This window comes from Myotis brandtii, unplaced genomic scaffold (genome assembly GCF_000412655.1).
Source record: "Myotis brandtii unplaced genomic scaffold, ASM41265v1 scaffold1084, whole genome shotgun sequence".
Classification (NCBI taxonomy): Eukaryota; Metazoa; Chordata; class Mammalia; order Chiroptera; family Vespertilionidae; genus Myotis; species Myotis brandtii.
The window spans coordinates 779,422-807,360 of record NW_005353690.1 but is presented as its reverse complement, the minus strand read 5'-3'; the positions used below and the strand labels follow the sequence as shown (position 1 = coordinate 807,360).

Genomic DNA, 27,939 nt, shown 5'->3' with positions numbered 1-27,939 from the left:
ATGTGTATACTTTCTATATGAACATATGTATATTTATCACTTGTCTCAAAGTGTGTTGGTTTTAACTTGAAATTCCCTCAAATACTTTCAGAAGGCGGGGTTCAAACCTGAAACAAACGGGTGAAACTGCACCCCCACTGGATCATCACATGCATGTACTTCTCCCTGAGCTTCCATGTGTGTTTAGTGACAGCGGCTGTTCACAGGGCAGCTGGTTTTTAGAGCAGAGCGGGGGGAGCACAGAGCAGGGCCCAGTCCTCCGAGGCGGCCCCCTCCCATTCATATGTACACACAAGTCCTCCGTCTCAGCTCGTCCACAGACTGTGGGACTCCCCGGGAGGGGCTGTGTGAGAGTTGGTTCATCACAGACCAGGGCCACCAAATTATTATCATTATAAAAAAAATTCAATCAACTAAGCAAGCATCTCTCAAATAAATACCTTGTGAGAGGTATTGTACAGGGTGAATGGAGAAAGAAGAAGGTAGATGAAGGAGAAAGAAGGACAGGGAGGAAGGAAGGAAGGAAGGAAGGAAGGAAGGAGGAAGGAAGGGAAGGAAGGAAAAGAAAAGAAAGAAGGAAAGAAAGAGAAAGAGGAGGAGAAAGGGAAGGAAGGAAGGAGGGAGGGAGGGGGGGGAGGGAGGGAGGGAGGGAGGGAGGAAGGAAGGAAGAACACTGGGCCCCCATGACAAATTTTAGGCCATTTAATGCTCAGACATAAAATCCATCCCTCAGGTTTCCAGCTTCCCAAAGCAGCTCCGCATCATGTGGAAATTATACCCTCACAGCTGTCATTAACCTGAGCGGTTAACTGGGTGGTCAAACAGGTTGGAAAGTGATGGGGCATGTGTGGCAGGAGCTGTGCTCAGGTCTCCAGCATCCCTGTCCTCACAGAACCCCTCACCCAGGACGGCCAGGCACTGGCCAGGCAGCCGTGCAGGGCCAGGGAGGGTCCAGGCTAGAGGGAGGGGAGGGCTGGGTGAAGGCTACAGGAGGGAGAGGAGGGGTAAGGGATGTGGGAGTGGGAAAGGTAATGGTGTGGGCAGAGGAAGGCAGAGCGGGGTGTAGGTGAGATGTGGGATGACGAGGTGGATTCAGGAAGTCACGGGACAGGGATGCTGGTGAGCGGGGAAGCTAGGATGGGTGAGGATGGTGGGATGGAAGTGCCGGGTGCCAGTGTACAGGGCAGGGCACAGGAGCCCCGGCAGCAAATGCAGAAATCATAAAGGAATTGATACTGGAAGTGGTACATCTACTTTATGCCATTTTCACAACTGTACCTTGGGGTAGATGCTATTGTTATTCTGTTTTAGAAATGAAGACATCGAGGCACAGAAAGGTTAAGCAACCTGCCCAGGTTCACCCAGTAAGTGGCAGGGACAGTGCTCACATCCCAGGAGTCCTGATGCAGGACCACACTCTCACCTTCCATGCCCCTCAGCAGGGGATTCTGGGGTAGGGCCAGAGCATCTTCCCTGGTGCTGCCTGGGTTTGCCCACAGAGGTCTAGACGGGCCAGTGATCATGGTAATGAGGTCTGTGGCCTGTGCTTGGCCAGACGCAGGTGGCCAGGACTCACCATGAAGTAGTAGAGCTGAGAGGACCGGGCCATGAACTCGGGCCGACACACGGCCACACAGATTTCCACGAAGCCGGCGTGCTGGCTGGGCTTGGCCTCCCCCATCTCACACACGATCCTGCAGGGAGGAGAGGACAGACCCCCTGAGTCACAGGACTCCCAGCCGTGACCCCTGGCCCCATTCTCTGCAGTAGGATCTCGGGGATGGGCAGGGGAGGAGGTGAAAGACACCCCAGGTTCCTTCCTGCAGGGGCTCCAGCTGGGTCCTCAGGGAATGAGGAAACATGATCTTCAGGGGTCCCCTGGAGGCCCTCTGTAAAGTGGGGAACCTAGGGGAGGGTTCTGACCCAACACTTAGTTCCTAATTCATGAATTGTCCACTCAATTATGAATTACTGTGAATTTTAGCCAAGCGGCTTAGCGGATAGAGCTGGCAGGACCAGAGAGGTACAGTGACTTAGCCAAGGACCCACAGCAAGCCAAACAGGAGCCATGGAGTAGATCTAAGGTTTTCAGGTCCTTGTAGGAACTCATGGCCTGCCTCACCAAGGGCTTTCTGCTCCCAGCCCCAGCCGGGGGCCTGGCAGGCCAACAGACATGCATGTTGCGGTTGGGGGGAGTCATACATTTTCCCCTTTTTATAAATTTTTATTGTTTTAATTGCAAAATTTGTTCATACCTTTTGAGAATTTTGAGAATGAGATAGTACAGAAGTGTGGCAACAAAAAAGTAGTATCCCTTTTTTCATTCCTAACCTCTCTACAAGTTTGGTATATATAGTCTCCCAGGCCTTTTACTAGACCTGTGCACACTGAGGCACAGCAAAGTTAGTCAACTTGCCCAACTATATATATTTGTACATATATACACACACACATACACACATATGTATGTATATTTATGTTTGATATATGCACACACATAAACCAAAATGTTATATATACACACACAGCTATATACAAATATATATACATATATATACATATATATGTGTGTATATATATATATATTATGAAACATATACATGATTTAAAAAATAAAAGTGAGACCTAATTATCCACTGTTCTAACCTGTCTTTTGACTCAACAATACAGCATGGACTTCGTTTATGTCACTGTTCACACAACTCTGCCCTGGACAGCTTCACAGTGTTTCACACTGTGACTGTACCATCATCCATTTCCCTGCTTACTAGTGAGGGTGCCCGTGTTTTCATACATGCATGTGTGTTTTCATACATGCGTGTGTGCTTTAATCTTGCATAGCCTTTCCTTTGACTTGTCTGAAGCCCTCTCTTCATTTTGCGAATGGATTGCCCTTCTGTAGGAGCTGCTGAGCTGGGAGCATTAACTTTTGTCTGTAATAAGTTTTACATTCTCTTCTCCCCATTGGTCACCTCTGCTTCAATTTTGTTTATGATGTCTTTTGCCACCCAAAAGCCTAAAGTTTAAACGTGGCTACGTGGATCATTGCTTGTTCTTTCACTTTATAGCTCCTGGGTTCTGTGCTTCTTTTAGAAAGAACTTCTGGGTGAGAGTCCAGCAAAAATATACACCCTTCTGTGAAGGTAACATAATCAATACATGTTCAGTGTCAAAAATAGAAAGTACATAAAAGCACTTGCCATACATACACCCACCCCCCAACTGCCTCACCCAGGAATATTCACTGTCCACATGTCTGTGTACATGTTTCCAATGTTATTTTCTTTCATAAAATTAATTAGAAACTCTGCATTCTGCTTGGTAACCTGTGTTCTCCCTTAATAGACCTCGAGTGCACTCCTGGTCACGATTCTCCCACAGTATCAGACTTAATGGCCCTGTAGTTGACTGTCCTATGCATATAAAAGAGTTTATTGAGTTGATTAATTTCCTATTGTCAAACACACAAACTGCCTCTAAATTTTTACTATTATAAATAAGGCCAAAATAAGCATTCATGCAAATAAATATTTGTGCATTCTGGTTATGAATGGAAAGGTCCAGAAGTAATATGGCCAGGCTAAAGACTTCTGACTCACATTTCCAAACTGCTTTCCAGAAAGTTCATCCCAATCTACCCTCCTGAAAAGAATGTAGGAATATGCTATTTGTCATGCCTCTCATCTGCTCTGGGCATTAGCTTTCAAACACTGTTCCTTGTTGTTTTAATTTGCATTTCATTGATTACTACCAATGTTAAACATTTTTATATGACTTTTGGATGCTCTTTGCTCACTTTTGTGGTATTTGCCTTTTTATTTGTAAAACCTCTTTTATTTTTATTTATAAAACCATCTCTTACCTGTAATAGGGTATAAACATATACCCAGTCTATCATTCACATTTTTATTCTGCTTACAATGGTTTTTGAGGCACAAGCTTTAAGTTTTATTACTCAAATCTTCTTATCTTTCCCTTTATAATTTTTCTTTTGCAGTTATACTTAGAACAGCTTTCTTTTCTTGAAATTAGATAAATTCTCACCTGTGTTTTCTTGTAATCCTTTCACAGTTTCATTTTTACACTTAACTTTTTAATCTGTCTGGAATTTATTTTAGATTATAAAGTGAAGTAAAGATCTGATTTTTTTTTTCAGGGAGTTAACCAGCACCACTTACTGAATGATCTTTCCTTTCCTTGCAGATTTGAAATGTCACTTTTATTACATACTACATATTTATACATCAGGATTATTTTTCTGGGTGTTTATCTGATTCTACTGATCTAACTAGTACCATAATACTTCAATAGTGTGGTTTTAATATATTAAAAAAATTTTTTTAAATCCTCACCCAAGGATTTTTTTTTCCATTGATTTTTAGAGAGAGTGGAAAGAAGGGAGGGAGGAAGAGAGAGAGAGAGAGAGAGAGAGAGAGAAACACCCACATGAGAGAGACACATTGATTTGGTCTGAGGGCTGACATTCTAACCACTGAGAAAACCAACCAGGGCTTTTATAATATTTTTAATGTCAGGTCCCAAGTAGGGCATTTCAGAGTTCCTCAAATCTCACTATATGGTAGCGGCCAATTTTGTCCTAGCAAGAACTCAGAAAGTTGAAAGACCCACAAAATGATCTTCAGATAAATAAACGATGATGGACCAGGGAGGTGAGTGCTACCAAGTATGAAACCTTCAATGATCTGACCTACTCTGAGCACCTTAGGAAGACCAGATGGAACTCAGGAGGAACTGAGGGTGGTGGTACTGATGGTTCCAGAACCAATGAATCCGGGCAGGATCCAGTAAGCAGAACCACAGAGGGCACTGACCTAGCTCAGGGAGGCCTCGCAAAGAGTCAGCAACTTATGCCCATGGGACTGGTGGCAAGGTTTCACTCTGGAGGGGCAGCAAAGATGGCATAAATGGATTCTATTGTGCTGGTAAGATTTCATGGTTGGGTTTGCTGGGCTGGAAAATTGTGTTTACTTATTTACAAGGCAATATGTGACTTGCAAACCTCCTCCACCAGGTAGGTTAGAGGCCAGGTAGGTTGTTGAATGACCCTCTCAGTGGACCAGCCGATTTTGAAAAGAGAAACTAACTACCCAAAGTACCCACAGGCCTGCCAGGGAGTGTGGAGTTTCATTTCCGTCTCCATACTGGGTAGCACAAGATTCCCGGTATGGACATGCATGGGGAGTTAGGGACAGCAGAGGGAGTTGGGGTAAGCAATTGAACTCACACTTCTCTTGCAGATTTTAACTTTGCTCTATCTCACTCCTACTCACCCCCACAGCCCAAGGAGGTAACCATCACTTCTCTCCCAGCCTTTCCCCCTTTCTACACTTCCCCCAATATGGCAGCTGGCTGGTCCAGGTGTGGGAGTCCCACCCCAGCACCCTAGAATGTTAAGGGCATTCTCCTTTTACCTCTATAAGCTTTAAGACCCCTTCTTTTTGGCTTATCTTCCCTCCCCTCCAGTACCTGTCTGTGTCTCAGGTCACGTCCACTTACTGTTCGGCAGGGATGTAGCCATCCACCAAGGGGCTGCACTCCACGCCGGCCACCTTGACGTAGGAGGCGATGTCCCGGAATTCCAGGCCCAGGTTCTCTCCTCGGATGGTGACCTTGGTGCCCCCTTCCCGGGGGCCCGTCACTGGGATTATCTGGAGGGAGGAAGCATGGTGATTTGGCAGGCACCAAGAGGAAGCCATCACCCCTTGCTGATGGGCCAAGGAACGGCTCTTCCCACCTCTGCCCAATTCCTGAGCTGTGTCCAAGTGCCCCAGGGCATTCGGATCTGGCACTGCCAGTGGCAGGAGCTCTGGCAGAGCAGTCCAGGTTTGGGTGTGGTTTCAGGAGCAGTGATCAAAGACCCTCATTCATTTTCCTACCTCATAGAAGGGGGAGCAGAACGTGATCCGCAACGTTACTGGGTAACTCATTGAAAATGGGGATTAAAGCATTTGGGCATTTGCTTGTGTTGGTTGCACTCTCAAGCTACATGAGTAACCCTCCTGTGAACCCACACCTTCCACACTATGGGAACTAAGACCCTTCTCTAAGGTCACTTTCCATAACCAGATAGTCTCTCTCTTCTTATCCTTCTCTTGTCCCCGCCCCTCCCCCCAAATGAAATTTTAAGGCACCTTCTTTGTGTTCGTTTCATGGTAACATTTGTGTCTGATTCCCATCTTTCCATCCCCCACCTGCTTCCTCTTCAGAGCCAGAGCCTCTGAGAGCAGGGACAGCATCTCCCTTCTCCTGTGGACTTTGCAGTAGCAGCATCTTTGTTTCTTGAGTTGTAATTGTACTGCAAACTCCAACTCCCAAGCATCTTCACAGAGTTACCAGAGCACCTGTCACAACCCCTTTACCTTCACTGTCTGGCTTGGTTTCTAAGGGATATTTAATTAGACTTTCTCCTCATACACTGGCCGAAATGTCCAGCTTTCCCTCCAAAGATGTCACCTTTGGTGTTAAAACCCATGACTGGAATGTTAAGTTCCAGCAACCAAGGGCCTGCTTTGAGGGAGGGGCTCCATCCAGTTCACACGGTCTAGCTGTGGCCTCCCGCAGTAGAAACCTTGCTGGCAGAGACATCCGTGCCAGCCTTTCCTGGCATTTGATAGACAGAGGAAGGCACATTTCCCATTCCTGGGGCCTCGGAACATCAGCGCCTGGATCCTGGCCAATGTCAAGGGGATCACAATGGAAAGAAAGAGCTCAGATAGGCCACTTCTTAGTAGGTCCTGCTCTCTCCCCCTTTGAGGGCCCCAAGTGGGGGCTCCATCTGGGGGGACAGTGAAAGGTGGGAAAGGGAAAGGGTAACTAGGCTGGGGAGCCCCCGGGTGGCAGCTTTGCCAGGGGGAGTTGTTCACCTACAAAAGTCAAGATACTTCCTGCTTCTTACACATGCAGGCGTGCGTGTCTGTGAATGAGCGTGCACATGAGTGTGAGGGTTTGCACGTGCGTGTTCTCCTTGCATTGGACACAAAGGCTCTTTGGAGACGGAGACCCATCTCCGTGTGAGGGAGGTGGGCAGATACAGGGAAGGCAGGAAGGGGGAGTCCCTGTGCTTCCCAAATGCCTGCTCAGCCAGGCCTCAAAGTGCAGCTGGCACCTGGCAGCAGCTGCATGACCTTCCAGCCCCGGCTTGTCATCCTGAGAAAGGAGTTTGATCTCCGGCCCGGCCCTTGGTTCCCTGGGTTCTGGGAGGGCCGATGCCAGGATGGAGACGGTGAATAGCCTTCGTCTCAGGGACACTTGGTTAATTTGCCATCTCCTCCCTGCAATTTTCTTGGTCTCAGGCCAAGAAGAAAGCCAGTCCCCCCATTTTTTCCAGACACCCTGTTAGTCACACCTGCCAAAGTGGTTTCTTGTTAAGGGCTCTGGGTGGGGGCACAGAGGGGTGGCTGGAATGTGGAGCGGGGAGGTGAAGACACAGGGCGACCTAAATGAACCCCAGGGGCAGTGACTCCCTGGGCTTAGCCATGGACAGCGATGATTTTAATGATGATGATGAACAGGAGGAGGAAGATGGGAAGATCCCTGTAGGCTGGGATTCACTCATACCATCCTCTCCTTATAACTCCACTATGAGATAGATGGTCAACCAGACCCATTGCACAGGTGAGCAAGCTGAGGCACAGAGACAGTGATGAATTAGCCTTGAGCTACCCAGCAATGAGCCTACAGAGCCAGGACTCAAACCCTTGACCCCACCCACACAGCCTCTGTCATGGTCCACTGCTTGGGGAGCCTGCTGCTGATGGAGTGTCATGGCTTTGTCACCAAGAGAGACTCTTAGAGACAAAGGGAAGGTGGCGAGGACTTCGAGTCCTTTCTGACACAGCTTCCATGGAGACTCCAACTGGACAGTGGAGCCCCTCTCTGCTCTCGCCTGCCCTTGGCCAGGCATGGCCTCAGGCCCAGCCCCAGGCAGGACCCCTGGACAACGGCTTACCTCCGTGATTCGGGGGTTCGTGCACTTGCTGTTGGGGCCCGCCAGCTCCAGCCACTGGCTCTCGTGGATGGGGCAGTGCTGCCGCAGGGTGCACTGGCCCTGGACCTGGCACCAGCCGCACTCGAAGTCAGGGTCCGCCTTGAGGCACAGGCCGCAGCTCTCACGCATGGCTCCGCACTTATAGAGGTGAACTGCAGGCAAAGGGCCAGAGTGGGCTGGGGTCGGGCTGGGAGGGGCGGGGAGTGTGGCAAGGAGTGCAGTCCCTCCCTTTGGTGATGGTTCTGGACTGGGAAGGCCAGTCTCCCTCCAGCCAGCCCCGCTCACTCCTCCTCTCCCAGGGGCCACCTGCCCACACTGGGCCCGTGCCCAACAAGTCACAGAGCACTGGGGATGGTGGAGAGGCTGTGGAGGGCAGGCTCAGGCCAGAGGATGGGGGACGAATGACACCTGCCTACGAGTGCAGAGTAGCTCTCCCCTTCACCCGCCACCCGGGCCACCTTGCACACCTCTGTTCTGAGCTGGGTTGTCGATGTTGAAGTGCCCGTTCCACACGACCGTCAGCTCCACGGGCAGGTTGTTGATCTCCATCCCTTCGTAGGAATACTGCAAGCAGGTTGGGGAGGAAAGAAGAGAGCTGAGTCACAGGTTTCTAGAGGGGCTGGATGTTCAGCCTGGGGCCCTGAGGAGCACACGGGGCTAGAAACTTGTCCTGATTGTGTGTGTGTGTGTGTGTGTGTGTGTGTGTGTGTGTAGCACATGCATACAGGCCTGCACATCTGTGGGTGGGCAGAGTGGGGAAGCACATATCAGGGGAGAGGGCACAGGACTCAGGAAGCCAGGGAAGGGGAGGGCCAGGCTGGGTGAAATACCCATTTGGAACGCAGGTCCACGGAGCAGCTTTGAGCGAGCTACTCATCCACCTTCCGCGGAGGCCTGCCCATTCTCTGGCCTTCCCCCAGGAAGTTGAACAGAGTCCCAGCCTTTGGGACTGTGGTGCTAAGAGGTGGGAGGAGTGCAGGGAGAGGTGCTGCCAGGGATGGAGGGTGGAGGGGCAGTGTCCGGGCGTGCCAGCCCCCTCCTGCCTTCTGAGAGCAGACACTTCTCAATCCCCAGAGGGGAGGCTGCGGAACTCAGAGCCTGCCCAGCAGTATTTCCAACTCTCCCTGGTGTTTTCTCATCACCACACAGACTGCCTCCACCGGGGCGGGATGGGGGCAGGGAGCTGAGCAACTTTCTCTGCAGGAAGAGCTGAGGTCTGGTGATTTGTTGGAAGGTCTGGTCCAGGGGACTTGTTTGACAGGCTCTTTTTTAAAATATATATATTTATATTTTATTGATTTCAGAAAGGAAGGGAGAGGGAGAGAGAGACACACATCAATGATGAGAATCATTGATTGGATGCCTCCTGCATGCCCCCTACTGGGGATCGAGCTTGCAACCTGGGCATGTGCCCATGACTGGAATGGAACCTGGGACCTTCAGTCTGTAGGCTGACGCTCTATCCACTGAGCCAAACCAGCTAGGGCGACAGGCTCTTTTAACTTAAAGGTTGGTACTCTGGGCTGTGGGGGTGTGGATGGTTATGACAGGCAGCCACCGCTCCCTCATGGAGCTAGCACAGCACCTTCACCAGCGAGGGGGCCACAGAACCTGTGGACACACCAGCTGGGGAGCCTGTCACCTGCGCCTCTGCTTCTGTAGGCAATTTGTAGAGGCTTCTAAAGAAGTTAGGCTCCTAACCTGAGAAATCACCCCAAATTCCTGAATTCCAGAATGTGCTCCAATGTGAATGTGCCGAGCTGTCCTCATGCAGCAACATACAGCCTCCTCCAGGGTCTACCCGATGCTCCGAAATTTCTCACTAACTCCCTGGTGAATATGCCCAGCCAGGAGCTATGGTCAGTGTTTCCTCACAGAGATGGTGGTTCACACCATCCACCCCGTCACAGCACCTCCCTGTGACCGAGGACACCTGGGCTGGGACCAGGGTCTGGGCTCAAGCCGGAGAACAAAGCCAAGCTCCCTGGCCCTGCAGAAACAACAGTGGGTTTTTTTTTGATCAGCTCAGAATTCAACTGCTGACTCATAAGCTCTTTGCCACACAGCTCAGTCATCAACTCCCCAGAGGTTTGTCTTTTGCGTCTGGGTCAGGCTGGATCCTGAGTTTTCCCACAAAATCTCTTCTACTCGGCTGGAGGTTCTCCTGGCCCACCTTCATCAGAATCATCCAGGGGCCACGGAAGGCAGGTCCCAGGCCTCACCCAGACCTGCTGAGGGAGGCTAAGGAGATGGGGAGCACTTTGGATAAGCAACTCTAGTGTTCCTGCTGGTGGAGAGATGTGGAGGGGGACAGAGGAGGAAACTCCCTTCTGGACCTCCCCTCCCATTTCCACCCCTAGTCAAGCTCCACGTCCCATCCTTCCCATCTCCTTCTTCCGTGGCCCTATGGGGGAGTGTGGTGAGGGTGGCCCAGGCTGCGGGCTAGAGGGATCTGGCTCTGCCAGGCTCTGCCCAGGACTCAAAGAGGGAGTAACAGCTCATGGCCAGGGGCATGTTGAACAAAGATGGACAGAACATTCAGGCCCCTCTCAGGAAGGACCTGAAGTCCCTCACAGAACAAGGCAGGAAATTCTGCATCAGCCACGTGTGTGTCTGTGTTTACAAATGTGTCCATGTGGGAGAAGAGGTCAGCGCACAGAACTGTACTATCTGCCTGTTCATACACGTGTGCACACACACAAGCATTGCCATGATGTGGCTCTGCAGTGACCAGCTGTGGGCAAATGACCTACGTCCCAGTGTCCCCATTTGTACAGTGGGGCACAGTGGGACTGCAAACAGTGCCTACCTCACAGAAACACTGCGAGGGTTTGAGACAGCCCTCCAGGGCCCGGAGCACAGGGCTGTCAAGTGGAATGAGCACTCAAGTATTACTGAGTATAGTATTTACACAATGTTAGGGATGCTGTGCAAAATACATTTGTGTTCCCTGTGTTTATGTTTATGTGGAATAATAATAGCAGCTGTTTATTGAGTGTTTACACACCAGACACTTGGTACATATGGAGGTGTATGCATATGAGAATGCTTGTATGTTCAGATGTACTTGTGTGTACACCCACATTTTTTCCCCCAAAGAAAACTGAAAATAAAAAAGACTGTAAGGATCAAATATGCTGGGTGTTACTTTCTCTTTCTCTCCCCAGTTCCTGGGATCTTGATTATGAAATATTATAGAAATCACGAACCCTCCACCACTCCCTGGGTCTCTAGGGAAGCCACTCTCCTTCCTGGACACCCTCTCTCCCCCAGGACCTGCACCCCACAGGGAGAGGGAGGCGGGCAGACAGCTGGGGAAGCCCAGACCACTGGCTCCCATCTTCTCTGGCTCCCCACCCCTGTGCACTTAGCATTTATATAGCTCTCTGCAATCAGTGGACAGTTCATCTGCACAAAGCTCAGAGCCGAGAGAAGAATATTTCAGGCTCCCAAGGGCCAAGAGGTTAAGTGTCGCAATCAAGTCTGGCTCCGCCAGTAGACGACCTTGATCGTGACCTTGGGAAAGTGTGAACTTCCATTTCTCTACCTCCTGAAGCAAAAAGAAAACCTCTGTGCAATTTGGACATGCTTTCCTCCAACCATTCTCTGGTCCTGAGTTCTGAGATATTTTGCTAAAAAGCCAACAAAAAATCTGAACAACGTAAGAAGCCCATGCATCTGTGTCCAGGACCCCAGAGGGCCCAGCAGACCAACTACCAGCTGTGTTCCAGGAGGCAGCAAGGGCACAACACCTCCCCATCGGCCTCACCACCCCTGTTTAGCATGTGGTAAGTTGGGGCACCAAGAGAACATGGGAAGCCACTGTGGGTTTGTGGAAGCTGGGCTGGGGCCTGGGACCTCGGCCAGCACTGCAGCCAGCCCGCTGCTGCTGTGGCCCACTTACTCCAGAATGCCCCGTGTCCTCCCTCCAACTCTGTCTGTGAGCGGCCCTGTCCTCCCTGGGGCCCCCTGAGGGCTGCAGTGATTGGCCCAGGGCCTGTCCCCAAATAGTGGGCTGGAAGCAACCTGCCTGCCCACCCAGCCCAGCATCACGCCCATGCCAAGCTTTCCTGTGTCTCTTTTCCTTTTCTGCTCTCTGAGACCTCTCTGTCACCCACCTCTCTGTCACCACAGAACAGGGGGTTCTCTGTTCCAGCCTCTCCCATCCTCCCCCATCCAGAGAGCTCACTTAGGCAATGAAACGTGACTTTCTCACAACCCTCTCTGATGCAGACCAGCCTCTGCTCACGGGGTAACACCAAGGCCGGGGTATAAAGTGTTCAGTTGCTAATTTTCACGCGAACTTTGATCAGGGGGTGTGCTAGGAGCCCAGCACTGCCATTCCTTATCGCATTGGTACTGCCCACGGGGCCTGGGTCACTGCCCTAAGGAGACCCAGCCCTATCTGTCAGGGCCGCTGGGCTTCCCTTAGGGCCCTTGTTCCCAGGAGGCTCTGGTTTCACCCCCACATTCAGGGAGTTCCCTGGGACCCCCAGAGGGCTCATTCATGGAGTCAGGCCTTGGCTGGGGAAATGCTGAGGTTAATCTGAGCATAATCGGCTTCCAATTCTGGCAGAGCCGCTGGGAAACGCGCTAGTCCCCCAGGATGGACGGGGTTTTGACCCAGGGGCTTCTGGGACCAACTCAGGCTGTCATCTGGGTTATGCTGGCCTATTTAACCGAGTTAGCAGAAGCACGGGGGCCCAGCCTTGTGACATCTGGGGAACTGAAGACTCATCAGAGGCCACAGATTCTGCCCTCTCGCCTGACACCTCTGAGGCCTGGATCTCTGGGGCAGCTTCCCCGAGGCACGAGGCGGTTTTCTTCGTGGTCCGAAATCCCCAGCTGCCTTCTGCTTAGTCAGACGTGGGGCTCAGGCTCTCTTCCCCCAGGGACTTGCTTATTTGGGGGAGAACCACTTGAGCCAAACCCTTGGGGCTAGTCTCCTTGGCCTCAGGATTTAGGAGGAAACAGGAGGTGTCTAATATCCCCTTTGCTTGCAGGTTTAATCTGGGGCACTGCAGAAATCTGAAAGCCAGGCCGGCCGCCAGGGGAGCTGTGGTCTGGGGTTTCCGAGGTTGGGAAATCAGTGGTCAGTTCAGTCCTGTAATGCTGAGTCACCTTGGGCAAGCATGCGGGCTTCTCTGACGGCCACTGACCCTAAATGGCTTCCTGTAGGGAGAGTGGAGTGCGCCCCAAAATGCTTTGCTTCGCATCACATTTCCAATCACACTCTCCACGGAAGTGATGAGGAGGATGAATGCAGGCCATGTGACACAAGAGGAGATCCTGAATCCAAGCCCGGCCGGCCACTCACCAGCTGTAGCTGTATGATATCCATGTCACTTACCCTCTAGGCTGGGGCCGGGGGTGGGGGGGGTACTCCAAGACAAACAGAGCTGCAGCCCCTTCTAAGGGCTGCCTGTGCATTTACTCTTGCAGTTATTAGGTTTAATTCTTAAAGAGGGTCCCCCAATTGTATAACTCTCAGCCCCACAAACCTAGACCTGCCCCTGCTTCTGGGCCTCCAGTTGCTCTTTTGTACAGTGAAAATGTCACAAGTCTCCAAGGGTAATCCTTGTCTCTGAGCTTCTGGGTGCATAGAAGTTGCCCAGAAAGCGAGTGAGAGCAAGCAGAGCCCTGACTGGGAAGGCCCCGCCGGGGAGGAGGTGATGGCAGGAGTGATGCTTGGAGAGGGTTCAGTGTGTGGTGCCGAGGAATCAGGAGGCGGCAGAGCATGGACCTGGTGTGGATTTCCTCAGGGGACGGGAGCAACACACCCTCCAGCAGCCCCTGTGGGTGCGTGTCTGTCTCAGAAGCCTCCTGTGCTGGGACACAGCCTCAGTGCCGGTGTGAAGGCAGTGGGGCCTTTGTGGCTCACAGGAGGCACTCGGCTCAGCCCTGACAGGAAGGCGGGGCCCAGGGTCCCCAGAGCTCCTCCACGGAGAGTGGACATGCCAGTCGCTGCCCATGAACAGTGTTCAGCAGCCCCATGGCTGGTCCAAATCGCCTGCCCTCAGCCCCCGTCTTGGGCAGAGCACTCTCCTGGCCACACAGGACCACAGCTCTGGCAGGCACTGGTGACCTGGAGCCCAGCCTTTGCTGGGTGGTGGGCAGGGTGGGGAGAAGCTGAGCAGTTTGGGGGTGTCTGGGGAAGCCCCGCAGAGCTGAGCTGATCTGGCTCTGGACGAGACAAGGATGGGGGAGGAGGGTGGAGCCGCGGGCAGGGCTGGCACTCACAGAGGTGTTCTGGCACTGCACGCTGGAGCTGTTGAAGCGCAGGGCGGGCACCCTCTGCTCGCTGCCCTGGATGTTGAGGACGCACTCGTACCCGCGCTGCCCGGACTGCGGCTGCGGCAGGTTCTTGGCCTTCAGCGTGATGGGCTTGATCACCTCCACGGGCACCAGGATCTTGTCCACTCGCAGCAGTTGGGGGCAGTCCTGGGGACAGAGAGCACGGCTCAGGCGGGAACAGGAAGCCAAAGGTGCCAAAGGCGCCTATCTGGAGCCTCTTCAGACCTAACCCGCATGTTCGCCCCGTTCCTCCCTCCCACAAACACACCCAGAGTGGTCCTGGGCACAGTGCCCACCCCCGGCCTCTGCAGGAGAAAAGGGGACTGAGAGATCCCGGTCCCGGAGCCACCATCTCGAGGCCACTTCTCCCCGAGGCTGTCCCTGCCCTCCAGGTTCCGTTTAAATGCCCTCCAGACTCTGACACCCCCAGAGGCCTCCTCGGGCACCCCTCCTATCCAGCAGACACAATGCTGCTGGCTGGGTGTCCCTTCGCCCGTTGGGCTGCCGAACCCTTGTTCAGTCTCAGGCTACCAAGAGGGACCACGTGGGCAGATCAGAGTGAGGCAACGCCCTGGCTGCGGCTCTGGAATGGGAGCCTGGGCCAGAGCAGGAGGATCCGGCAGAGCCTTCCATTCATGGGCTGAGCCTGGCATTTGGGATGTTCTGGAATGGGCCCCAAGACCCTTTAAATCCAGAACCTTCAGACATAACTCTGGGGTGCCCTGAGCCCAGGGAAACACCTCTCAGAGCAGATACACGCTGACCAGATGCTAGCAATGGGCATGCTCAGCCTGGAGCCAAGCTGGCCCCGAGGACCTTTGGGGATGGAGGCAGTGGATTGCTGGCCCCGTGTCCCTGGGGCAGTCAGCTCTGCCCAGGGAGGGCTGGGAGAGAAGGGGGTCCATAAAGCAAATGTGATGCTCTGCCCAGCTGAGAGGTGGAGGCTGGCTTGTTTCTGGGTTCTCAGAGCTGGGGGGAAGAAGTCAGTATTCCTGGCTGCGTGGCATGGGCAAGAGTGAGGGTTTCTGTAAACACCAGCAAGGCCTGGGCTCCCTGTGTCAGGCAAGCCCACCATTCCCTGATTCCTATTGCTGTGGCACTTTGGGGGCAAGTTGGCCATCAAAAGTGTGGCACACACATCTCAGCAGAGGCTGCTGGCCCCCACCCCGGCACCTTCCCCAGCACAGAGAGCCAGAGGAGGCTGTGGGGGAGGGCAGGCGGGAGGCCATCAGGCAACTTGGCAGCTGTCCTTCCTGGGTCTGAAAGCATATGTGAGCCCCTCTGTCATTGAAAGTCGAGGTGAGAAGACCTCAGGGCCTGCTGAGTGTCCAATGAGCTATGGAACCCTAAGCAGAGCCCATCCCCACTCTGAGACTCGATTTCCCTATCTGTCAACTGGAGGGAACCCAAGGACCCATTCAGCTCTAGCCAGTCCTGATGCCATGATCGGAGTGGTCTCAGCCGTCCTTCCTGATCACCCTGCAGCCTGGCTTCAGGGGACTGAGGCCCAGGGACATTAAACTGATTCCCCTCCCCGCCTCCAGGCTGCCCTCACCTTTATCCTGAAGAGCAGCTAGGAGAGGGGCAGATCCAGCAATCATTCCTGCGTGTGCACTCAAAAGAGCTGAGAGCGGGGACTCTAACTGGCAACCCCATGCTCAGAGCAGCATTATTCACAATAGCCAAAAGCGGGGAGCAGCCCACCTGCCCATCAATGGATGAGTGGGTGAACAAAATGTGATGTATAATATCATGGAATATTATTTCACCTTAAAAAGGAAGGGAATTTTAACACACGCTACAACATGGCTGAATCTTGAAAACATTATGCTAAGTGAAACAAGTCAGTCACAGTAGGACAAATATTACACAATTCCACCCATGTGAGGTCCCTAGAGTTCTTAAATTCACAGACACAGAAAGTAGAATGGTAGCTTCTGGGGGATGGGGAAATGGAGAGTTCTTGTTTAATAGGTACAGAGTTCAGTTGGGGAAGATGAAAAAGTTCTGGAGATGGATGGTGAATAACAATGTGAATGCACCTAATGGCACTAAACTGCACCCTTAAAATTGGCTGAGATGGTAAATTTGTCATGTACATTTTACCACAATTAAAGAGAAGCAGTGGGGGGAGGGGGGCGGGCTGAACCAGCACCAGGCCCTGAGGCTCTGGAGTGAATGGGTCCCAGAGACTTTGAGGCCCACATGCAGAGAGAGTCTTAGTAGCTCCATCCTGTGCCCCTGTCTCAACTGCCATCCCCACCCGTCCCCCAGCCAGATGAGAGCGCAGGGCCCGGAAGACAAGAGCAAGTTTGTGAAAAGGATGATGCTCAGGACTGAAACTGGGCTTGTTGGAGAATCAGGAGGGACAATCTCTTGAGCTGAGGGTCCAGGCCAGTCCTGACTCCCCTCTTCACTCTACTCCTGGGCAGCCCTCCTCCCCTAGAGCATGTGTGAGCCTGACCTTCCTCCTGTTCCATCCACATCTGCATGGGGGAGTCTTTGGCTGCACCTGGAGTCAGAGCAGGAGTGCTGGACTCGCACCTCCATGTCCCACAGCTAAATGTTGCTGCTCGTGAACGGTGCATTGAGGGTGTCTAGACCCTGACAGTCTTCAGAACCAACCTAATGGATCCCTCTACTTTGCAAAGGAGAAACCGAGGCAAGGAGAGGAAAAATAATGGCTCAGTGTCAGCAGATGTGCTGGCAGCTAACAAACTCAGATGCCAATCCACCCATCTTTCCTCCCCTTAATGAAAGAGGTCAGTTCCTACCAATGGGCGGGAGCACCTCAGGATGGGGTGGTGGGCCAGCAAGGATCTCCCTGAGACCAGCAGGACTGGGGAGCTCGGAGGTGGCCTGGAACCTTGCCTGGGGGCGCACTGATTCTAGTCCAGGAGACAGGATGAAGCACCAGCTCTCTCCCCCTGTGAGACTCTCACTGAGGCTTGTTATGAGTTCTCTAATGAGTCCTGATTGTCAGTGGCCCCATAAAGCCTTAGTTTGCATATAAAAAGGTTGGCAGCTCTGAGAGTAAGTTCATTAATAATAATTGGAGAGGCCCAGGGCTGGGCAGGGCCCATTTTCCTCTGGTGGCACTGCTGATTGACCCTGGAATCCCTCCTAATTGAAATGTAACATGGCAAGTTTTTCCTAGGCAACAGGCATGAAGGGACAGCTGCCCCTTCCTCCCACTCCAGCTCCCCGATCCTGCCCTGCCTCATGCTAAGATCCCAGGACAGACCACCCCTCGGTCTAATGGGGTTTGGTTGGGGCTAGAGCTGGCTTGTCTTTGGAATTGATGGGGGTTGAGGTGACATGGAAGGGAAAGGTGACCTACAAATCGCTTATTTCTCCTGGGAATTTCAGAGAAACCTCCATGTTTCCCCACGTCTCCTGTCTGAAGCCCACTGTCCGGGAGCTCAGGTCGGCCACCCCTTGTCCTCACCTTGGAGCTTCCTTAACTAGAAAGAGCTGAGTTGGGGAATCATGTACCTTTGAGGACAAATCTGTCTCCCTCCTGCTATTGTCAGTCAATCCTTGCTTGACCTAACGACCATGTGGATTAACCACTCCTCTTCCAAAGGGCATTTGGGGGAGTCCGTGAACTGCCACATATAAGTGGCTGCACAGAGCGAGCGAGCAGTCCTGCTTCATCTTTGCCCCTCAGTTCAGGCTGCACCTTGGCCCTCACCAACTTTCTTTTCCCACCGCATTTCCAAAGGATCCATCTCCCCTGTTCCAGCCCGTGTGTTTCCCACACACACCCCATGCTCCTGCTATCCAGCGTATTCCGCCCTTCTTGGCTTCAGATCTGAAGTGGAGTGTGACCATTTCAACAGCTCCAAGGGCCCCAAACACAAGGGGGACAGGTAGGGAGGTCCCAGTTCTGTCCACTGCTCTCCTAACAGGAGGTGACACCCTGAAGCTGCATGTTTTACATGCTCTGAGGCATACCTCCACCAGGCAACCATGTGGACTCGGGCAAGTCCCTTAAACCCCGTGGGGCAGGTTTGGACTGCATGATTTTTATGGTCCCAGTTCTATTAATAACCCAATAGATGATCTGGGACAATCAGTTTTCCCATCTCTAAAATGGGGATAATGGTGCCTGCTGCACAAGCTCAAAGTGTGGTTTTCAAAATACTGGCCAACTGAATGCATGCTGGAGGGGCTGGGGACTTGTGGGGCAGGAGGGCCTCCTGGAAGTGGCTATTTACCTACAAGGAGGGAAGTATTTTAATATTATAGTAATTGGTATATTGAACTGGTACCATGATACAGGCAGGTATGGCTCTGGTAGACAGAGTATGATGTTATGATTCCAGTGAACATGGTTAACATGCTACAAGGGGTATAAGGATTCAGTCCATTGTGCATTCTGCCACCTCCATCCCCTGACACATATGTTCCCATGTGCCCTCTTGTTTCATAGCGAAACACATATGATCTCCCCCCGCCCCCCCGTGTTCATGATAAAGAAACTCAGGACATCAGTTACCTACTCCGTTCCCACAATGACAGTGAACAAAAGCACTTACACCTGCTCATCTGACTTTCATCCCAGATGATAATCCAGTCCCCACCTGGAATTCCTCAAACGTACGTCCCTTCTCTTTTCAAGAAAGATGTTTCTCTGAACTATCCTTTGAAAAGGCCAGCTCCCTCTCAGAGGGTGGGAAATACCTGCATTTAGCAAGATGATTTGGAGACAGATGCATAACGTGAGAACCAGATTCCCTCAGAGGCTGTTTTGCCTGTGGCTACATTCTGCAGTTGTAAGAATGGACTGGGGGTGGGGAGTGGCAGTGGCTTGAGGCACAAGGAAACTTTCAATGTCTTGGCTTGCAGGAGGCTGCTCTGGTGGGCTCCAGGTCACCTGTCCAGCCCCGTGCATATTGCGGTCTCCACTGCTAACTGAGAAGGAACACCAAGCCAAAGTATAAAAGCAAAAAGGATGCTTCCCAGTCTACCATGTCCAGCATGTCAATGGCCGCTTTACACGAGGTCTCATTGCATATTTAAATAATTGAACAAGGACATAAAGACTGCTGCTGAGCTGGGAGGGAAAAGGCTGCCTGCAGGGCTGGTGCTGCCTGTGGAGGGGATGGCAGGCTATGGATTTACAGCCTTCAGAGTGGTTATAAGATAGGGGGCTCTAATTCCCCTAGTTTTTGTTACAGCAGGATTGGGGAACTGTGGTGCTGTTGGGGGTAGGGTGAGCTGGGCTGGGGCAGTGTCTAGGGGCAGCTAAGGAATAAGCGATTTGTAGGTCACCTTTCCCTTCCATGGCACCTCAACCCCCATCAATTCCAAAGACAAGCCAGCTCTAGCCCCAACCAACCCCCAAAATTTCAAAATTTACACTCACCTTCTCAGACCCGTGATGCCCAATACAAAAATGTAACGCACCATATATTTTCTTGCTATTCCCCAAGTTCATAATGCCATTAGCATGATCTACGATGGGCCGGTTTATGGAGAAAGCAAAGTAATAATACAGAAAGGAAATACCCATAACCTTAATGGGGGAGGGGCAGGCGAGATTGATGGAAAGTGCAATTGTCTGGAGAAATGGCAACCCAGTAATGGAATACCTGGAGTGGGGGCTGCGCATGGATCGGAAGCAAGTTCTTTAGCTGGGTTTGGCTGTGTTTTTCTCAAAAGAGGGTGAAGGGCATGGCAAAGTGGTTTTGTGCCTTTGGGTTGGGTCCCAGGAATGGCTCCTCTGCAAGGACTCCCCTGAGTCCTGCGGGGAGGTGAGTGCCTTTGGCCGCCCTGAGCGAATGGGGCTCATCTCAGCACCAGGAGCGAGCAGTAGCCCAGGGGTTGGCATCGTCGCCTTGCCAGCTCTTCAATCCTGGAGGGGACTGGCCCCTGGGTTCAGCAGATTTCATGATATCCATTCTGGATAACGGATGTCCTCTCAGGGGCAGTGGGGTGGTCAGGAAGGCTGGGAGAGCCTTTCAAGCACAGCTTTGGAAATCAAATAGAATTCATTTAGCCTCTTCTGATCGTACAGCTGTTCTCTGGAGTAAACTCTGCTTGAACTTCAAGAAGAGAGGAGCTACGAGAAGCTCCTCTGAGCCCGGGCCCCATGGGCCAGATGTGCTCTGCCTTTCTGGCAAAGACCGTCCAGCTGCAGCTCACTCTGCTTTTCAGTTTAGGTGAGAAATAACAGTAAGCGAGTCCATTGAGGACACATTTTAATCAATGAATTTGCTTTTCTGTGGATGCTCACCTTTGCTTCCTACGGATCACTGCTATTACGTGTGTGGGCCTGATGGGGTGTTCAGGTCAGCAGGTGGAGGGGCCTGGGAATGTCAAAGCCATTTGGGGACCAGTGACTCCTCCCATTAGGTCAGCGGTTCTCAACCTGTGGGTCGCGACCCCTTTGGTGGTAGAACGACCCTTTCACAGGGGTCACCTAAGACCATCCTGCATATCAGATATTTACATTATGATTCATAACAGCAGCAACATTACAGTTATGAAGTAGCAATGAAAATAATTTTATGGTTGGGTCACAACATGAGGAACTGTATTTAAAGGGCCAGAAGGTTGAGAACCACTGCATTAGGTATAGGGGAGGGCAGGGTCTGGTCATGGCTGCCCGGTGAAAGGCCATTCCATGGGCAGCAAGGAGTTTCAGCAGATACTGGGGAACAGGACTGAGAGCAGGAAGACCCTTTCATCCACCTCAGTTCTCCCTCGCCTTCCTCTCCCTCCTCTCTGGTGCCCAGGATCTGGCGGCTGATCTAAAGACCCAGGGTGGTTATCACAATGCCATCATTAGTTGAAACACAATCATTTCTTTTCACTGGAATACAGTTACTACAAAGGACATATGTTACTGGTCATTCTACTTCTAATCATTGTAATTATGCTAGAATACATGCCATTAATATAATAACAACAATGATTGACCAATTGTCTGTTCCAGACCCATAACTTCACCTGAATGCACTCTTTGTTCAGAAAATAATAAAGGTAATTCAACATCCCCAGTGACAGTCAACAAAGCCTGTGTTGGAACTGGAAGATGCACAGACGAAAGCCTTCTGGGAGTTCAGGATGGGGCTGGGTAGATGAAAAGGCACCTGGCAGCATCCCCGATGGCCAACAAAAGGACCCTGTCTGGATCCCCACACTCCAAACTTAAAAGGAAATGAACACCCAGGCACTTCCACAGGAACCACTGGACTTGGGTCTCACTTTCATCCAGGAGGGTAGTCTGCACCTGGAGGGCCCGGGGGCTGCAGGCCTGAGGCTGACTGAGTCCCTGTTGGTAGCACTGGGAGACCTAAGCCTGCACTGGAATGCTCACCCAATAAGACCACTTTGTGGGCATGGATTTCTCTTAGATGCTTTCCAGCTAATTCCCATCTACTATTATAGATCCTGTGACCAGTGGCTCTTTGTCTAAATACAGATTTGCAGATCTCTTATATACCTCTAAGCCTCCCACAATGCCTTGCATGTGGGAAATGCTCGGGAGCTGGGTAATGAAGGATGAATGGTGTTGCCCAGCAAGGGCTCAGAGTGCCATGCTGTGAGCAAGCTCTCCCCCCCGGTTGCGGAGAAGGGACACTTGTATCAGGCGCTTCCACAGAATCACCTTTCAAATGTGTGATTTTCTTTGTTAACCCTTATTCTGGCTATGATTTCTTCCCAGAAAAAAAAAATATGGAAAACGAAACTACAACATAAGAAAAAATTCACCATATTTCCAAGCTTTCTTTTAAGCTTGAGGATAATAACCTCCTTCCACTGACCCAAAATGGCTAGACGAGTCAACAGTCTACAGATATTTATTAACTTCTTTCCCTTTGGTGCATTCTCTAGGAAGATACTGCTCCAATGACCATCATGAGGTGGTCAACGCAGGCTTCTCCTCTGTTTTGTTCAAAATAGCCTTAGTATTGAGCTGGATAGAAGGTAGCCTGCAAGCCTGGACCAGAAGCACAGCCTTAAAATTTCCTTCTCTGAGAATAAATATCCAATAAAAAGAGGAGCCAAAGTCAATGTCATTCAATAATGTGTAAGGGAGGCATGGCCATTCCAAGTGTGCTGGAGCCTCTCGCTGCAGGGGCCTGCCAGGCTCACCATAAACGGCTCGTGTGAAACGGGAAGAGCTGAAGGTCGACCTTGTAGGTCAGTCCAACTCCACACCCCTCCATGGCCATGTACCTCAGGCCTCTCCCTCTCCTGGGGGTCCTGGCGCCAAGTCCTCTGAAGTCCTCTGAATCCCCAGCAGCCTTTGCCAGTCTCAAGTACATATGGGACGGTGTGCCTGCCTGGCAACCTGAATCCTTGAAGACTCGTTCTTTTGTAGGGATCCTTGCATTGCCCTGGGAAACATGGTGGCTCTGTTTTATTCTCTCCTAGTTCTTCTTTCCTCTTTCTGAGCAGCAGATGCAAGTTCCTTTTATATATTTAAAAGAAACTTGGGACGAGAGCAGCAAATGAGAAAGAAAAAGCAGAGATTTGAAAACCTCCTTCAGAGTAATTAAATGATTAGGGCCTTTGAAATCTGCCAGATAGCTCAAATGCCTCTGCTTTCATTTTCCTCCTGGGCCTCTCCACAGGGGAAACCTCTGCCAGGTACACCACTCTGGAAGTGGAGAGAGGTGGAAACCCGTGTCTCCGCTCTCATCCAGTAACGTGCAGGTTTCTGATCAAAATAAGAGGTTGCTTCCTAGGCTCTCAGCACCTGGTCCTGGTGGGTGAACCAACCCTTTGCTCCTGGCCCCACGCCCCGAGATAAAGGCCCAGGATCAAGGACACAACCCAGCTTTTTATCAGGGTCTTCATGCCAAGGGTGGGCCCGTTGGCTGTTAACCCATATCTGTCCTATTAGCTTTAGATCCATTTAGTCTTAGTGAAAGAAGAGCAGAAAATTGACACCAACATTCGATTCACACCCTACTTAAAGCCAAAATGCACCCTCTTTCCTCTATAAAAAGACAACCTTTGTCTGGGTCTCTTTTCTGGATTAGGAATCCAGAGCAACCATTGCCAGCCACAGACAAACCCCATTATACAAGGGGGGGGAAGGGGGAGTGAAGGGGAGGCGGGCTTATGTCTGGGGGCTCCCACAACCCCTTCTTCTGTGTATCTATGCGTATTCTAAATCACAGCATCCTAAAGCAACCTCTCTGTTCAGAACCACCAGCCCAGTGGTGGGAGTCACACAAGCACCATCCGTTCGAACAATAGCAGACTTTTGCAAAGTGTTTTTATACCGCTATCTTTGAGGTCCTTTCTTACACACTTACATTCTAAGAAAGGTAACAGCAGAGACACAGAGTATTTCTATTGCAGTGATGAACAGTTTTCAAGGATAAGAATAAGGATTAGGAGGGGAAAGAGACACAGCATCTTAGCCAGGGAGCCCAACTCCAGCTCGTGATTCCCAAAGCTGCCTGTGCGGCGGAAGCACAGAGCCCCTGCCCCACCCGGACGTTCTCACCCAGGCGGCTGGGAGACTTGGTAGTTCTAACAGCTTCGCAGGTGATGCTGATGCCGCTGGTCTGGGGAACACAATTTGAGAACCACTGCTCTGGGTAAGGAGACCATCCTTTCATTTTCTTCTTTTCATTTTATTAAAAAAATTTTTTTTTAAAATCTCAGTTCTGCTCTGTGCAGTGCTCTGAGGAACCTGTGCACAATTTTGTGTGTGCTTACAATCATTTCCAGGACACACACATACTCATCTCTCTGGACTTGTTCTAGAACTCACCTGGCTGGAGCGACCTGAGTGCACCTTTGTCCGGAACTGAACCTCCAGGACTGACCTCCAGCCCCCGGGTCCCAGCGCAGAGCTTTGCTTGTTACTGCTTTCATAACGTGGTCCCTTAAGACTAGGGGTTCGGGACAAGAGGGTGATCCTGCGGGTTTTGCCTTTGTTTTCTCTTCTTAAGGGAAGGCCTGCCTGCGTGTCCCCTGCTCACAGCAAGCAGCACTCCCCACTCTGGCTTCTGGGCCCTACCTCAGGCAGCTTCACTCGGCCTTCCTGGAAGGAGCAAGTCTTGGGGTCGTGGGTGCAGACGTGTCGGTATTTACACCAGTGGCAGCGGAATGGGCTCTCCACGCAAGACAGGCACCTGGGCACAGAAGAGGAAGAGGCACAAATCAGAGAACCTGGGTGAACCCAAAATAGAGGTCCTAAACTCTAGGGTCTAGGAAAACATTTTTACTAGTAAGAGAACCCACCCTCACACACTGAGGAAGGGAAAATCTTACACAAACCCATCCCTTTTCTCTTCAAGTCCTCAGCCAGCCAACCATCTCTGGCTTCCTCCCTCTCACTCATGTAGTTGACAAGCCTGGTCCCCAAGGGCCTTCACAACTACTTTCCATTTCTATAGGATGGCACCCACTTTTGCTGAATTGGGGAACAATAGGTTTGGAGGAGAGGGGCTTGTCCAGAGAGCTCACGACATTGAGAGAGAAGGAAGAAATTGAATTTTAGTTCAAATTGGCTCCAGGCTCTCGGCTGACTAGCACCCACATGGACCCACCCTTGACGGAAGGAAGTTCTGAGGCTGTCCTCAGTGGAATGGAAACCCCACCTCTATCCTTCACCCCCAGGAAACAAAGGCAACTTTATAGAAGTTCCTTCCTGCTCAAAACCCCAACATGATTCCCTCTTCCAAAGGGTAAACCCCAAATGCCTTGCCTCCCTGGTGTCCAGGTCCATGACCCCACCTGTGCTGGGTGCTTCGGCCATGCCAGGCTCTCTCTGTGCCATCCTTCCACCTGGAGTACCATTTTCCCTTCCTCCATGTGGCCACTCCTCCTCCTGTTTTGACCAATGGTCAGACTGGGCCCTTACCCCACCAAGCCCTTTGTTTATGTCTCTGGGCAGTCCTGGCCTTGCGTTATATTTTGCTTATTCCCTGTCCAGTCCATCCACTAGTCCACTAGGCATGACTGCTGGAGGGCAGGGATCGAGTCTCTGGGTCTTACTAATTTTTGATTACCTGTCTAAAGGGCAACACACTGCCTTGCACATAGTACACGCTTTCACTCACATGATTTATCTACTGCTCTGCTATCTTACAGGGGCAAAAGGGGAGTGAGGAATTAGGCCACCAAGCGGTGAAGCCATGGGAAGTCCTGAGGCAAGAGGCAGACAAAGAACCCGGTGTTGAAACACTTGTTTTTGGCTGGAAGGTCTGGCTGCCTCCTACTTGGGGCCCCAAAGAGAGCCAAGCTCAGATTCAAAGGCTGCCATAATCAGATGGCTAAACCCTAAAATCCCACTTGTCCCCCAAATGTCTTTGGTTATGTGAAGTAGCTTGTCCTATATGGAGAGGAAAATAGAACAGCATTTAACAAGCAGGGTTTTCAAACTGTGCTCAATGGAACCCCGGGGGTTCCACAGAGCTTCTTTGGGACTGTGTGAGGAAACAGACATGTGGACTTCCTAAACAGAGGGCTTCAGGCCTCCGCCATGCTCAACCACAACAGATCCTACTTAAATTTATTATGTTTATTGGGTTTCCACACCTAGTTTTGGTTGGAGAAAGGTTTCTATGGTGAAAAAATAATGACTTGTACCTTTTCCAACTCCATCATCTTGGAAAGGAAGTAATAATATAACAGCAAAACTTTGAGCAGTGCCCAAAGAATGGGCCAGACAGGGTGCTGACTGCTCTCCTGGTCCCAGTTCTTCCAGCCACGGCAGCTGTTCTGTGGGCCAGGCAGGCCGAGGGGCAGGGCAGCAACCAGCACTGTCCCACCAGCAACTGCTCTCCAGGGACAGTGCCCTTGCCATGTTGGCGATTCAACATTTGAGTGACATCCCCAGAAGAACTACTACCTCCCCATTCCAGAGGACACTGGGGCACAGAGTGGCTACGTTTCCAGCTGGTCTGACTCTGAGCTCGAGCCTCTGCCCCCCACCTGCCCCTGGGAAGGGAGGCTTTACCAAACAGGGCAGAGCTGGGCCCCAGGCCAGAGCCCCCAGCCTGAGTCCTGACCCAGCCTGAGGGCCTGTGCAGAGCTGAGCAAAAAGTGACTCGTTGGACTACCCACCCTCCCAGACATGGGGCCTCGCTCCCTAATCAGACCCCTCCTCTCACCAGGCTTCAGGTGAGATGTGCCCCCTCCTCAACAGATGGGGGAAGTGTGTCAGGTGAGGCAGATTTTTGCCAGAGAAGATGTATGGGCAAGGGGTTAGGAGCTCCCCGCCCAGCAGGGTCTCACTCTGCTCATTCTACTCTCTTTCCATGAACCCCTGGGTACCAGAGGAGGGGCCTGTCAGCTTCTGGGGGTGAAGGAGGCCCTCCTTGCAGGGTCCCTAGATAGGAGCTCCTTGGGAATGGTGGTGGGTTCTTCTATCTCTGGATGAACCTTGACCCCAGGAACAGGGAGCTGAGTGAGGCTGGGGCACTTACGAATTGTGGACGCTGCAGTTGTAGAAGACAAAGCTGGTGCTGGCAAAGGTCATGCCTGTCTCCTTTGACTTGAGCTGCAACTGGACGACATGGTGGTCCCCTGTGGGGCAGAGCCAGCACAAGGTCAGGGGGAGGGCAAGGCCCTGTGTTGGGGTCACACCGACAATTATGCACCCTGGGGAAGGGGAGCCTGTTGGACCTGAGGGGTGCTCGCTGCTCTAACTGTTCTGACTCAGCAGGCCCAGGCCCAGGACAACCCCAAGAGCAGCTGCAGATGATGGTTCTGGTTTATTCCTCCTCCCACACTGTACCTCTGGCACCCACTCTGCATTTGCTCTCTGTAATGTACACACACATACACACACACACTCATGCACACACACAAACACACACAGACACACTCTAACAGGTATTTGAATGTACATTCATTCACACACAGGAGGTCCATGCCAGACTCACGAGTTACATACACATTGATTAGCCACCAGGAGAAATGTGTCGCCTCTCACTAATGCTACCACAAACCACATAAAGGCTTTTCGTGTGTGTGTGTGTGTGTGTGTCTGCGCAGTTGCATCTCTGTGAAGAGAAATCCTGTCCCAATGCCCCTCCTCAGGTGGACTCAGGGCTCCACTCAGACAGGCAGCCCTGGGATCCTCAGCTGGCGCCAGGGAGGAGCTGGAGCCCATGTTTAATTCACAGCCCTGACCCCAGGCCCCCACTTCCAGCCTGGTCCTGTGCTTCCCCGAGAGCCTCATTAATCAATCAGCTTGGAACAAATGTGACAAGCCCAAATGGGAGGGCCAAGGTGGAATCAATCTGCCCAGCAGGGTCTGTTCCTCACCAGCCTTGGGCCTCTGTCCACCCCGTCCCTCCCAGTGCAGCTGGCCACGAACAGGCAGCTCTGGGAAGGTAGGGCAGGGTGGGGGTGCAGAGACCCAGCAGTGTGGGAAGGGGGAAAGGAGCCAGGTGACCTCCCCCACCCCTTCCTCCACTGCCCCTCCAGGACAGCCCTCTTGCATTCCAGTACAACCTTGAACTTGACCGAATTGCTGCCCTGACACCCACCTTCTGCAGCTGCTCTCACTGAGCATGAGCTTGACTCTTCGATGCTCACCTGGTTTCAATAGTCAATTCCAAGGGCAGTAAATGGCATCTCATCTCTCTCTTCCTGTAACATATCCACCAACCCACACCCCTTCCTCTGACCCTCCCTTGCTGAAGGCTCCCTCA

General features: G+C 51.7%; 1 protein-coding gene across 2 annotated transcripts in view; it reads right to left on the bottom strand.

Annotated features, from left to right (window-relative positions):
- The window catches only part of PLXNA4 (plexin A4), a 435,216-nt gene that overhangs the window by 66,460 nt on the left and 340,817 nt on the right, over positions 1-27,939 (bottom strand). For both annotated transcript variants that reach the window (XR_001362828.1, XM_014542674.1), the window contains exons 8-14: positions 26,707-26,806; positions 24,294-24,408; positions 14,249-14,449; positions 8,476-8,572; positions 7,970-8,160; positions 5,518-5,669; positions 1,577-1,694 (exon numbers count right to left, since the gene is read on the bottom strand). Coding sequence is in view for 1 of the 2 variants with exons in the window: in XM_014542674.1 (XP_014398160.1) it covers positions 1,577-1,694; positions 5,518-5,669; positions 7,970-8,160; positions 8,476-8,572; positions 14,249-14,449; positions 24,294-24,408; positions 26,707-26,806 (974 nt within the window). In the remaining variant the exon portion in view is untranslated. The remainder of the gene's footprint in view (positions 1-1,576; positions 1,695-5,517; positions 5,670-7,969; positions 8,161-8,475; positions 8,573-14,248; positions 14,450-24,293; positions 24,409-26,706; positions 26,807-27,939) is intronic.